At 39.2% G+C, this 14,197-nt stretch overlaps 1 protein-coding gene across 6 annotated transcripts in view; it reads right to left on the bottom strand.

Annotated features, from left to right (window-relative positions):
• LOC126481181 (Na(+)/H(+) exchanger beta-like) overlaps positions 1-14,197 on the bottom strand; it is a 1,115,178-nt gene that overhangs the window by 31,310 nt on the left and 1,069,671 nt on the right. For all 6 annotated transcript variants that reach the window (XM_050104755.1, XM_050104758.1, XM_050104760.1 and 3 more), the window contains one exon: positions 5,322-5,387. In XM_050104755.1, the coding sequence (XP_049960712.1) occupies positions 5,322-5,387 (66 nt within the window). The remainder of the gene's footprint in view (positions 1-5,321; positions 5,388-14,197) is intronic.

Raw genomic sequence — 14,197 nt, 5'->3', positions numbered from 1 at the left:
ACGGTGCAAGCAGGTTACCCATTGACAAGGCTACCACGTCTGCGGATAGATCAGACAATAGGATTCTGACCCCTGGACCACCTCTACCGAACAAAACAGTTAGCATAGCTACGGACAGCACTGTCCCCAGAATTAATATGACTCTGGGACCTCCTGTATGCCACCATCCCCACCGCCTAACCGCGCACAAAGTATAAAGACCCTCAACCATTAGCTGACACAATAAAGAATCTGTCTGCCAACGCCACATCATGCAGGATTAAGCACTTGGACCACATCTCACAGTTCACAACAGATGTTCGCCACATGCGCGGAGTGGGCAATATGGTTGCAGACTATCTGTCCTGCCCAGTGACCATGACCACTCAACTGGATTTTGGTAACCTCGCAGATGCACAGGCAACAGATACCAACCTGGAACGATTCTTGTCAGGCAGTGACACGAGATTACAACTACAACAATGCCCAGCGCTTGGGACCAGGAAACTAGCTTGGTGTGATGTGTCAATGGGGAGGCAATGACCTTTTGTCCCTGACAACTATTGCTGAACAATATTTGACTTGCTCCATAACTTGGCTCACCCCCAAGTGGGCCCCATGATGCTACTTGGATATGAGTGTGCATTCCTTGCCAGAAGGCAAAGACAGGATGACATAACCAGCCATCGTTAGGGAGGTTACCTGTACCAAAGAGTAATTTTTGCCATGCACATATAGATTTAGTGGGGTCACTCCTTGAATCTAGTGGATTTTGTTATATCCTATTGGTCATTGACTGAACAACTCGGTGGGTGGAGACCACCTCACTCAGGGACATATCAGCGGAGACTGTGGCGAGATCATTTATTGACTTATGGATAGCGAGACTTGGCTGCCCTGAGTCACTAACAACCGATCAGGGCAGACAATTCAAATTGACCCTGTTTACAGAACTGTGCCACCTCTGCAGCTGCCACCGATTCCATACTATAGCCTACCATCCACAGTCAAATGGTCTAGTGGAACGGTGGCACCGCCTACTGAAAATAGCACTGGTGTGCAATGACAATGAATGGTCAGAGGCCCTACCCTGGGTGCTGCTGGGTATCAGAACGGCCCACCAAAGAGGATCTCAGCACCTTGCTAGTAGAGATCCTCTATGGCAAAGTGAATAGCCTGTGAACAGAATTTGTCCCACAGATAACGGATGAAGATAATGAGTACCTCTGGACCTCTTATGATGGGTTAGAGTACAGATACAGAGCATCAGAGTCCCACTGCCATCTCACCACACAACACCCACTATATTTGTGCACAAAAACCTACAGACTTGCACTCATGTAATGCTATGCACAGACGCCATCAAGCCAGCACTGCATCCAGTGTACAATGGACCATATAAAGTACTAAGATCGAGACCCAATACATTCAAAATCATGCTAGCCAGCAAAACCACCACTGTGCCTGTCTGTAGAGTGAAACCAGGGGAACAGTACCACCCTTTTGACCTCACACCATGACACAACCCCCTTTTCCATCACAGTCGATGTCAAGCACTACCTTCCAGAAGGTATTACAGTGTCTCTACATGACACAACAATCGTGGTATCAGCCATATATGAAAACTGACAGGTCAGCCACAGGAGGGTGTCACGATTATTGTACCAATCCACAGCAATACCACAGTCAGTTGATACAACTGCACTGTTATCTATGCTATTCAGGGACGGCATCCTGCATGTGTCAGCCCCAGACCACAACATGGAAAACCAGACACAGGATCAGCCTACATCCCCATCACAGGATCACATACAACCACCAGTGGAGGACCTAATGATGGCACCTCCAGTACCACCTACTCGGCCAGTACTGACGTCACGAACAGGCAGACTGCTGCGCCAACCAAGGCATCTAGACAAGTACAAGCTAGACATCATCTCCAGAGATGGCCTGCACCACACCACAACACAACTTCATCACTCCATGCCTTTGAGGGGGGGAGGGGGGGGGGTGCCCTAAGCCTTGTAGACTTCCATCCCCTAGAGTTTTGGTGCAAAAACAGTAACTTCGGACCTTGGGATGAGTTTTCTGAGACACCAAGTGTTTAAGTTGTTTCTGTCCATATAATGTGTATAAATAAATATTGTGTATGTGAATCGATAACGTTGACAGTCATTACACATCATGAACATCATGTTTGTTACCCAAATCCTACAAACATATAGGAAGTTGGAAGTATGAAAATAGCCATTCTACCTTTGCTGACCACCTGATAAAACATGGATGTGAACCACGAAACATGGAATTAGAGTGAACAATCACAACATTACAAGAAAACTTCCAGGTACAAAGAGCCCTCACAATGGAAAAGAAAGTAATAAATGACCAAATCAATATAAGCAATAACTCACTGATAATGTTAGACTGTAAAACAATAACAAGCAGCAAACTAAAACAAACCAGAGTAAGTAAATAATTAATTAGTCTTCCTCTCCCCCCTCCTCTCTCTCTCTCTCTCTCTCTCTCTCTCTCTCTCTCTCTCTCTCTCTCTCACTCACTCACTCACTCACTCACTGTCACACACACACACACACACACACACACACACACACACACACACACACAAATCCACTTAAAAAAAAAGAACCAGGCTCTCACAAGGTATGACACAGCCACATATAACAAAATACACCTACACACACACACACACACACACACACACACACACACACACACACACAAGACAAATGAAAAATAGCAAACCACACTCACGAACACAAACAAAAGACGGGACAGTTGGCAACACTACACACTGTAAACTCACACATGTTAAACATAAAATGAAAAGTGCAAGTAATTTGCTGTAATAAATGTGAGTGAAGAAGGAGCCAGAAATTGGCCAACTGGAGCATGGGGACCCAATAGACACATCTCCAGGACCACACATGTGGAGTAACAACACTGGATATCATAATTAATGTGAAACGATAATTTAACCTAACAAAATCTGTGCTACAAAAGTTATTTCTAATCTCAAAACAAGAGAAAACCATGACAAAATGTAGCATAGTAATGTGTTATAGTGACTACATAATAAATTTATTATATGTAAAAAAAAGAAACATATTACAGGCCGCTAAAGATGCTTCATAAATAAAAGATGCGAATTGCATATGGTGAAAAACAAACTGCCTTTCATTTAGTTGCGTAGATTGAACATACCTCCAGGAATAATAGTAATATGTTTATTCAGTTTGTAATATTTAGAACTTATGTAAATATTATTAAAATATGAGACCTACTGTAAATTTTAATTGGAATCCTTGTGGAGAAAGTTATTTGTAGTAGTCAAAGTGGTTTCTATTGATGTATATATTAACTGACCAACTTTCATCATCTAATATGGCAGAGGCCTGAGTAAGTAAATAGCCAAGATGGCAATTTGAAGGCAAGTTGGGCACCATAGCAGTTTTCCTGGAGTCCACAGGCAGGACACTAGCTGGAAGAAAAGATACTGTGTAGTTACTCTGCCAGGACACCTCTTGAGAAGTACAAGGCTGTCATGTATCCTGAAATAATGCTACATATTTCTTTTTGTTGCTGCACAATCATCTTGATAAACAGCATATTGATTGGGCTGCAAAAGATTGCCTCCAACTAGGGACAGATTTTGGATACATTATTAAATGTAGGAAAATTTGATGTCGAAAGGTATGTTAACAATAAAGGTCTGAAAGCACTAGACAGGCTCCTAACCATGTACCAAGAGAAGGGCATACAGCCAACAGTTGTTGATGCCAAGTGTGTCATGTTACCTGGCTCAGCTGTTGTCAACCCAGACCCTCCACCTACAGACTGGGCAAGAGCAAAGCACATCTGGAGTCTGTCACAGTTGCTGACTTCACTACCAGCCAGTGAGAAATGACTTTTGTGCTTATTTTCTGTATGGACCTTGGAATCTATAGGAGCTTGACAGCAGAATGACTGAAAAACAGTCTGGAAATGTTCCTGTAAATGTGGGCACCATTTTGTTTCTTCCTGATGAAACTTCAAATTAAATCCATGTGAAAGCAACTCAGTGAGACAATATGCCTAGGGAGGTGTAAAAGCACTCTTCTCAGAACCACAGAAGCATGAGTTATGAACACTTTTGTACCAGTAATTGAAAGCCCATAGTGCACAGTGTTGTTTTTTTTTTTTTTTTTTTTTTTTTTTTTTTTTTTTTTTTTTTTTTTTTTTTTTTTTTTTTTTTTTTTACCCCACTTAAAAGGCCAAATGAGTTTGTAGTAACTGTACAAATAAATGAGTATTTATGAGGAATATCAATGTCTACAATACTTCTGCCCTCTTTGTACTAACTCCATAGCCTAGCTTCAAGTATTAGGAAATGCAACCTCAGTAGAATCTCCCACTGGTGCTTGAAAAGATAAGAATAAGGTGAGATCTACGTCAACATCCAGTAGAGTTAATATTGTGCATTTTGCACTACTTCACTGATATAGAACCTCTCTTACAGTGATCAAAAGCTTAACAGAGATCTGTAAAAAGGCAAGTATGCTGTATGCCGAAAGTTCAATTCTAATATTTTCTTTTTTCTATTTTTGTTATCAATGCAGTGTTTGGAAGTAGTGTGGCAATATTCAATTGCTAGAAAATTGAAAGATATCTACTACAGGAAAAAATATCTGTAACAAGAGAATGAAGCTACCACATTAAAACAGTATTTCTTTTATGATAGTGGATGTTTTACTTTTGCCTTTAAATTAAAACTAAAATGCAAATACAACAGTAACTACTTACCAGCCAGATGAAAAACACTGTCACCTGTATGCACTGTAAATATTCATTGCACATTTTTGGGATCTTCAGAAACACCATTTTTGACTATGTTATGATGATTTGAAAATGGGTATCAGCCCAAAACTAGTCATCAAATGAATAAAAAGTAAAAATTTGCAACTTGAACTGATTCTTTTGTTCTACTGATTAACACAAGTTGCTGACCCAAGCTACTCAAGCATACTCAAAGTTCATAAAAATGTAGTAAAAGACAGATTGCTACTTACCATATAGAAGACGTGGTAAGTTGGAGACATGCACAATTAAAAGATACTTTCCCACCTGCCTGCATCTTATCGTGTCTTCTTATGGTAAGTAGCAATCTGTCTTTTCCTACACTGCTGTGTATAAAAACACAGATGCAGAATGTAAGAGCTAATTTTCCTATTGCTGCCAGGAAATCAATCACATCATAATTTTCCATGTTTCAAGTGTGTGGCTGAAACAGGTCATCACAAGCCATCAAAATAATTTTGGAGACTATTCGAAGTTTAGAGACTTACCCGGATATAAAAGTCTCCTCTCACTCCAGTTATTTCCTCAATTCCAGCCATAAGGTTTGTTATTACCTAAACAAAAATACAAAAAAGGATTACTTTTTTGTCAATATTGTCATTCACAGTTTTAAGTGTAACTATTGTGTATAGGAGTTTTGCTCAGCTAGCTGCAAATGACTGCATATAGCAATGAAACAAGTATCTACATTTAGCCATCACCACAGTTTAACTTAATAATTGTTCATCATAAAAGCTGACTTATTGTCTGCTGTCTGTATTATTCAGGGATGCAACATCAGCTTGTGTCCACGTGATGCGCTCTGAGTAATAATAAAGAATGGACAACACTGGTTGCCAGACAGTCTTTGGATCTCCTGGCTGAAGAACATGATGCCTATCTTTACAGAGAATTTAATTAGCTCCTCTTAGGGCCTTCTGACAGGAAATCTTGGACCATCTATCAAGATCTGACAACTCAACACAGAAGGGATAAGCTGGGCCAAATGCTAGGTCCTGCATAAAATTCTGGTAGATAATGATATTGACATCTTAGCAATTTAGGAAAACCATTTTTACTGTGAAGACCAGGTAACCAAAACAGAGAAAATACCAGGATATGACTGGTTAGCAGCCAAATTCATCATATGCATTGACCTGCTACATTTGTCTGCTCCTCTGTGGAAAATGGAAATGAGCATTTGGCGCCATTGGCAGGGAGGCCCCTTACGGGGCAGGTCTGGCCGCCTTGGTGCAGGTCGTATTACATTCGATGCCACACTGGGCAACCTGCATGCCAGATGGGGATGAAATGATGATGAAGACAACACAACATCTAGTCCCTGAGTGGAGAAAATCCCTGACCCAGCCGGGAATCGAACCCGGGCCCACAGGACAGCAATCCGTCAATGCTGACCACTCAGCTATTGGGGTGGACCTCCTCTGTGGAACATACCCACCTGATTAAGACAGCCATCACCAACAATGCTAACACAGTCATCATCAAATTGGGAGAAATAACCATCAGTAATGTATGTAAACCTCCTGCCACTGATTGGACACCTGAAACTCTGCCTCTACTGCCCTACCCAACAATTTATGTGGGCAACTTTAACAATCCTCACACACAATGGAAATAAAGAACCAACTTTAGCCATGGAGAAACACTAATATCCTGGGATGATGGTAACAATCTGTTTCTGCTATTTGATGCAAAGAGAGAACGGATCTTTTAAATCAACAGCTTAAAACCTACAATATGACCCTGATTTGTGCTTTGTAAGCCAAAACAATGAGAACATACTGCTGTAAGAGACACACGCAACACTTCAAGACTTTCCACACAGCCAACATCAACCTGGCCTAATTGAAATATGAAAAGGCATCCCCTGGTCAGGTCCAAGCATACCCCTGATCAGGTTCTATCCCTGTCCAAAATGGAATTTTAAGAAGACAGACTGGAAGAACTTATCCAATCACCTTGATAATTATGTAGGCTGGATTCCACCTACTATCAAAAGCTAACAAAGGTTAACATGAGCAACAACTGAATCAGCAAGAAAGACCATCCATAGATTATTCTGCAAGTTGTAAATACCAGGATGGAATGCTCAGTGTGAAGAACTATACGAGGAGTTGCACTTTCAACATTGTAGCACAGTCAGCAATTGTGATAATCTAATATATAAGAAACTATCAGCCTCGATTGCGGTAATGAAACCAACCTTTACCTAGGTTTCAGCCCAAATTATTGAGCCTCTATTGAGGCTGATAGTTTCTTGTGTATACACGGAGTTCCTCCAATGAAGGCTCAGGGAGATAGCTGATGATCTGCTATACATACTGGACATGGCTTGACATGAGAAATGGACAGAAACAGCTTTGACCCAGGGCATCAAAAGATCTAGCAGAGAAGCCTGGGCTTACAGTAATTAGGCAGAAGTCATAAGGATGCTAGAGGTGAGGTGGCCTTGCACTCAGACAGGATTGCAAATCACAATGTGATCACATTGCCAACGATGTCTGTAGGAGTGATTTGTCTAGTGCTGTCCAAAATCTGAAGGTGGTATTGGACTCTAATAACAGCAAACACATGATCATCATTGAAATACCACTTAAATATGACATAAAAGACTCATGTGTAAATAGAGAAATTATTTATTCCATGAAACAGTTTGAAGAGGCATGCAAAATGTATCAAAACACTCAGTTTCTATCTGTTGACTACCTGCAGAGAGACAGTTTCACAAAGCATGGAATGCACATAAATGGAAAGGTAAGAGACTTCTCAGCTATAAAATTCTGGAAATGTTGATCACAGCTAGCAAAAGAATAAATGATGTGTCTAAAGTAGCAGAACCAACTGTAGGATGCCAATCACAAACAATAGCACAGTAGGCATCACCAACTGCAGCAGCTACTGCCACTTCAGCAGTACCAACACCAGCAGCAGGTAAATCAGCATTACACAAAAACAAAACTATTGTCAGAAGCAGCAGCAACAACCAAAAACACAGTGTCATCATCATTCTAGTCAACAGCAGAACCACAACCACCATTGGCAACAGCAGCAGAGCCACAGTCACCAGTGGCAGCAGTATCCCCAGAATCATTATTAACAGAAACACAGGCAACAAGGGAAGAATCAACACCAATAATGGAAAATGCAACATCAACACTAGCAGAAGTAGTAGGAGCCACTCATCCCTTTAGCGTACCATCTGAAGGAGCAGCCAACCTTGGAAAAATCATCAAATGGTCATATACTGAGGAAGAGGAAAGCAGCAGTTCCATTGCATCTCAATGATTTTTTGCTGAAGGGCTGCAGGAAAACCATAGTAGGATAACTATAATTGTAATGTACTTACATACTAATGTGCAGTCTCTTAAGAATAAACTTAATGAACTTCACTATTGGCTGGAAAACTTAAATTGCAGTGTGATTTCAATAAATGAAAACTGGCTTAGCAATGAGGAACTAAATTAAGTGTAACTTTTGAATATGAATTGGCAACCAGCTACTGTTGAACAAGTATTAAACATGGTGGTGTATCTGTGTGTGTTAAAATAGTATGAACCTAAAGATGTAAGTGGACTATACATAGAAGCAAAATTTGAAGCTGCAACCATAATGTTGCCAAAACAGGAAATTATAATAGCTTCAGTATGCCACCCACAAAACTCAGTGAAGACCTGTTTGAGGAGCTTCTGGAGAAATTGATACTCTTGTTATTCAAATACAAAGATTACAGAATAATAATGTTTGGTGATAGCAATATACACATTAGATTTAGGAATAGAAATGCTGGTCACTTGCTAAATATGTGAAGACCCCTTAACTTCAGTTGCATAAATGACAAACCCACAAGACAGGAAGCAAACGTAGATAACATAATATGTAATTTTTACCTAAAGAAAACAGAATTTGACACTGTCAAGCCAGGCATTTCAGATCATGAGGGACTTTGTCTCAGACAAACTCTTTACAGTAAAGCAACTGAAACTTCCGCAGACTGAAGAAAAATTATAGGACCAATTAATGAATCGAAGCTGAACAAGTTGATAAGTATTGAATTTAATAAAATGGGGTAAAATAATAACCACTGCAGGTGCAAATGAATCTACCAACAAATTTTTAGAACTGTTAACTGAAAATTTTGAAGCATGTTGTCCTAAACGCTGCAAGAAAATATCAAAGCAAAATCGTTACACCAAACCACAAAATCTAAAAAGCTGTTACACCCCACATCTAAGTAGAATAAGGATCATAATGCTACTATGTCATGATAGCTCTCAGCACAATAATGCTGACAAGGAAATGTATATGAAAGTGCAAAAGATTTACAGGACTGAATCCAAGGCAGCTAAGTGCAAAGCAAATGATACATATATACTAAACTCAGAGAATAAATGCAAAGCTGCATGGGAAATTATTAAAACAGAAATAAACTGTGATGATAAAGTATACCAGACACCAATTCCACCTGATATTCTAAATGCACATTTTGTCAGTCCTCAATCAGATAACAGCATACTGGAAGATGTGATTAAGGCAGAGGCACTGCTGTCAGAAATGAACAGTAAGCAGACAGACAGCTTTCACTGGACTCATATAACTGAAAAGATGCTCAATGAATCAATAGCTAAGCTCGGTAATTCTAGAGCAGAGGGGTACTATGGTATCTCAAATTACGTTATTAAATATATCAGACATGAAATTGTAATGCCACTGACTAAAATAATCAACAAAATTTTAAATGAAGGTAAATATCTAGAATGATTAAAAATATCCTTAGTTAAACCACTACATAAGAAAGGAGATATAGCGTCTCCAGATAACTATTGACCACTGTCACTTATACCTATAACATCAAAAATAATAGAATACTGCATGCATAAACAAATGAGTAAATATTTTGAACATAATGATATACTTACCTCCTCACAGTATGGTTTCAGATCCAGCCTCTTTACAGTCAAAGCAGTTGAGTTGAGAGTATGGTAGCAAAAATATACAATTGTATTGAAAATAAAGATATTATCTGTGCAACACTGTTGGACCTCAGGAAAGCTTTTAACATGGTTTCCCACAATATTCTTACAAAAAAGCTCTACCACTATGAAGTGAGAGAGAATCCTCTATACCTAATTCAGTCTTACTTGGACAACAAAAAACAGTTAGTTAAGGTAAATAATCAAATGTCACAATGTCTTCCAGTTGTAAAGGGTGTACCTCAAGGATCTGTTCTTGGACCTTTCCTTTTCATTATTTATATGACTGATTTACCTGCAGTTGTACCATGTGATGCAGTGCTATATGCTGATGACACAACACTCATCACATGTGAAACCAACCTTGAAAATGTGCAAAACAGCATGGCAGTGGCAATGAAGAGATGCACTACTTGGTTTGAGGTAAATGTACTGCGGAAGAGTGATAGTAAAACTGAATCAATTGTATTCGGTCTGAATGCTCAGTCATGATAATGAAATAGTAAAATTATTAGGAATTCATATAGATCAAAAGCTCAGCTGGAATACCCACACAGGGAAGTTATATGGAAAATTGGCATGTGTCATCTATGTGCTGTACAAGATCAGGAGCAGTGTCAATAGAGAACTTCTGCTATATGCATATTTTGTATTCTTCTGCACCCACCTGAGTTATGGAATACTATTATGGGGCAATTGCATAGGCTCAAAATTAGTGTTTAAATGGCAAAAGAAAGCCATAAGGTGCATAGCAGGACTTAGCCCATATGAATAATGTCAAGATTATTTTAAGAAATTAAATATAATGAGAGTGCCTGGCCTGTATATTTACAAGTGCCTTATCTTTGTTAAAGAGAATTTGAGTAAATTTGACTTAAGGAAGATAGTTCATGACCATAACATAAGAAGTGGACATACAATTAATATCCCATATGCTAGGCTTGCAAAGCCACATAACAGTTATAAATATCTTGGTCCTGTCTACTTCCACAAATTTCCTACAAATGCCTACACAGTGCCAGTAAATAAATTCAAAACTAGTCTTCTGAAGTGGGTGAAAGGTAAAGTAATTTACTCTGCTCGAGAATTCCTTGAGTATGTGACGCACTTTTGTTATGAGAATGAACAACAAATTAGCTACAAACTATACATACACCACACTGCACAACTATTTTATTACTGTTTCATGTATTTATTGTCAATTATCTGTTTGATTATTTATCTGTCATTTATCTTGTAATTGATCTGTTAGGAAACTTTTTGTTGTTATTGACATTTGCATGATGATGCACTTTCAAATCTTTAAGCTCACTACCATTTATGTAATGTGGTTTTCTCACGATGTATGGCTGCCACTACATTGGCCCTTATGTGATTTTGTCTGGCTCTAAAATGTTGGTTCCCTGCGAATGTGTATTAACTGGATTGTGAACCAGGTTTGTAATTCTGTCTTAAGAGCCATTATTGTCAATTTTAAAGTCTGACATATATACCGTGTGTGGGCTTCACTAATATAGTAATGTAATTTTTTATATTCTGGCTGTATATGCCACTGTGCGTAACTCTCTCGGCGTAAGTGCCACCTGCCATTTTGATGTATAACTACATTAATTGTATCAAGGCTCCCATACCGTTATAACGGGAGTGTTAAATGCTTTCCTTCTTTTTATTGTTACTTTATCTAAGGACGCTATTAATACTGATAATTTACACGTTGCTTTTGCATGCCAATCGGCACATGGTTCGCGGCATGAGTGCCACCTGCCCTGGCCGCAGAGTAACTACGCTGGCCGATTACACTCAGTCGGTTGTGAGCTCTGCAACATCCATGTACTAATTTATATTTACGTGACAAACCCTATTTCTAGGGCTATATTTTAATTTTGACAAATGGATCTATGCCGACATTTGTAAAAACGGCGATGATGCATCAGTCCATACTAATGTAAAATTGTAAGTACCAGTCGTCGTTCTCATATTTTTGTAATGCAAGAGCTCTCTAATTTGTGTTAAAATCTATTCTTGACTTAAGTTTCATACCTTTCTAATGTAAGCTATGATGTTCATTGTCCTTAGGCCACCTTCTGAAGAAGACAAATTTAAATTTGTTGAAACCTAGGTAAAGAATTCTTTATCCATTGCAACTGGTCGGCTGTTTATAGTTTTATTATTTGCATAAATATTTATTGTATCCATCTTGGATTATTATATTGTGATTAATGATGTTTGTCCAAGTTATTATTATAGTGCTAACACTAACACCAATTGCAAGTAAATATGCTCAAAGGTGGAATAAAACATTTGTATTTATATTTGTACATTGTGACTACTTGAAGAACCCCATGGGACAAAGCACATACCATGTGTATCAGTCATTAATTCACAGCTCTGAAGACACCTATCCCCCACCAGACAGTATTTTGCAGTCATTTAGTGTCAAGGAAATAACAATGGCACTCAAAGAAGTTAAAGCAGGAAAGGCACCAGGACCTCATGGAAATCATCCTGAATTCATGCTGAACAGTGGTCAATGTACCAAAAAATGGCTAGCAGAGTTCCTTACTGATATCAGATTGAGAGAAATGAAACAGTCCAAAGTTATCATTATCCTTGAGCCTCGAAGACCAAGCAACGAGCTGAAAATCCATCACCCAATAGCCCTTCTTAGTTCAACATACAAGCTTCTTGAAACAGTCATCTGAGAAAGAATCTCTGCTATAATACTTGAGAAAATTCTGACTGAACAAGCTAGTTTTCATCTAGGAAGAAGCTATATAAACCAGATAATATCACTCACAACCTACACAGAAGCAGGCTTTCAAAAGAACTCAAAACATCTACTGCATTTATAAATCTCTCAGCAGCTTATGACACAGAGCCACAGTCTTCTCTGCAGAGTCATTTAAATAATCCCATGCAGGAAAACAGTCAAGCTTATTAGTAGCATGTTTGTTGGTAGCTCATACTGCACAACAGGATAAGCTCGTCAAGGGTGTTAAATGATGGACTACCTCAGGGATCTCTCCTTGCTGCACTACTGTTTAGTCTGTACATTTCCATTATGCCTGAAACTAGGTCTCATAAGTTTGTATATGCTGATGAGTGGGTGCTGGCTGTGGGATATCAAAATTACAAAGAAACGGAAGTCAGCTTAACATCTGATTTGGAAATAATGGGAACTTATTTTTGGAGATGGAGACTGAAACCAAATCCAACATAGACAGAGATGGCTTGCTTTCATTTGTACAACAAAATGATGAATAAATGAATGCAGATACATGTTGGTGACTGAATACTTTCCTTCTCACCCTGTCTGGTAAGTCTCCCCTGACCTTAGGTGCTGCATGAATTTTCAAAACTGTGTCCCTTTCCCTAAACATCTCCAGTCCTTTTCCTTCACCCCTCTTCCTTCCCCGTCAACTCTTCTGCCAGAAGAAGGAGCTACTGGCTCTGAAAGCATGTAAAAGTTAAACCTTTATGTGTGTGTGTTCTCCTGCTGCCACTTGGTGACTAGATTTTTTTATCTATCCATTTATATTACATTGTCAATAATTTATTATTTTCCTTGTTATGTGTTGTTATTTGCATTATATTTAATATTGTGCGTAAAAGCCATATGACAAATAAATAAATGTATTACACACTGCTGGGTGTGGAGACTGAGAGGGATAAGAACATTTGGAAAGACAAAATCAGTCTTGATCTGATGACAGTTCATGCCACCAGGGGAATAATAAAAGTAGTGATAATGGTTTCAAAGTCATCTACTAGCAGGTGGTGTACTAGTGTAGCTACCAGTGTGCTATCTGTGTCTACCCTTAAAAAAGGAAATGCTTGTTTGTTGCAAATATTTAGTGCAAGCAGACACAAAGCCATGGAGATGTACTTGTGCTTTCTAAGTCAACTGAGCAAGTTTGAGAAGAGCCAAGCTGTGCCCTCCTGAGTGGCAGGATGGTCCTTTTAGATAATGCCACAGAAGATGGACCTGTCACATTGGTTGTGCAACAATGCTGGCAAAGTGGACATTCTCACATTTATGGGTGAGATTTTGGGAAACCATGGATCACAGACAGACAGCATGGTCATCTTTTCATAAAGGCAGTAATGGCACACTTTACAGCTTTCACAGCATAAATAAGTGCAGTTATAATTCCAGAAATGTCTTCATGAACTGTTGAAAACCAGTTGCCAACAGTGGCACTGTTGGCACGCACACCTCAAGCTCATCTTCCAGTCACAGCACAGCATCAACATACATGGCTTGACCAGTGTCACCAGAGGATGAAATTGAAGGTCTGCAGAGATTAATGCAGATCTTGTCTGCATGCAACTGAAAGTCATTCACGCATATGACACAGATCTGGTGAGTTCTGTTTCAGAGAGAGCTTTTGTGC

This window comes from Schistocerca serialis, chromosome 5 (genome assembly GCF_023864345.2).
Source record: "Schistocerca serialis cubense isolate TAMUIC-IGC-003099 chromosome 5, iqSchSeri2.2, whole genome shotgun sequence".
Lineage (NCBI taxonomy): Eukaryota > Metazoa > Arthropoda > Insecta > Orthoptera > Acrididae > Schistocerca > Schistocerca serialis.
This window is presented reverse-complemented; position numbering and strand designations above follow the sequence as displayed.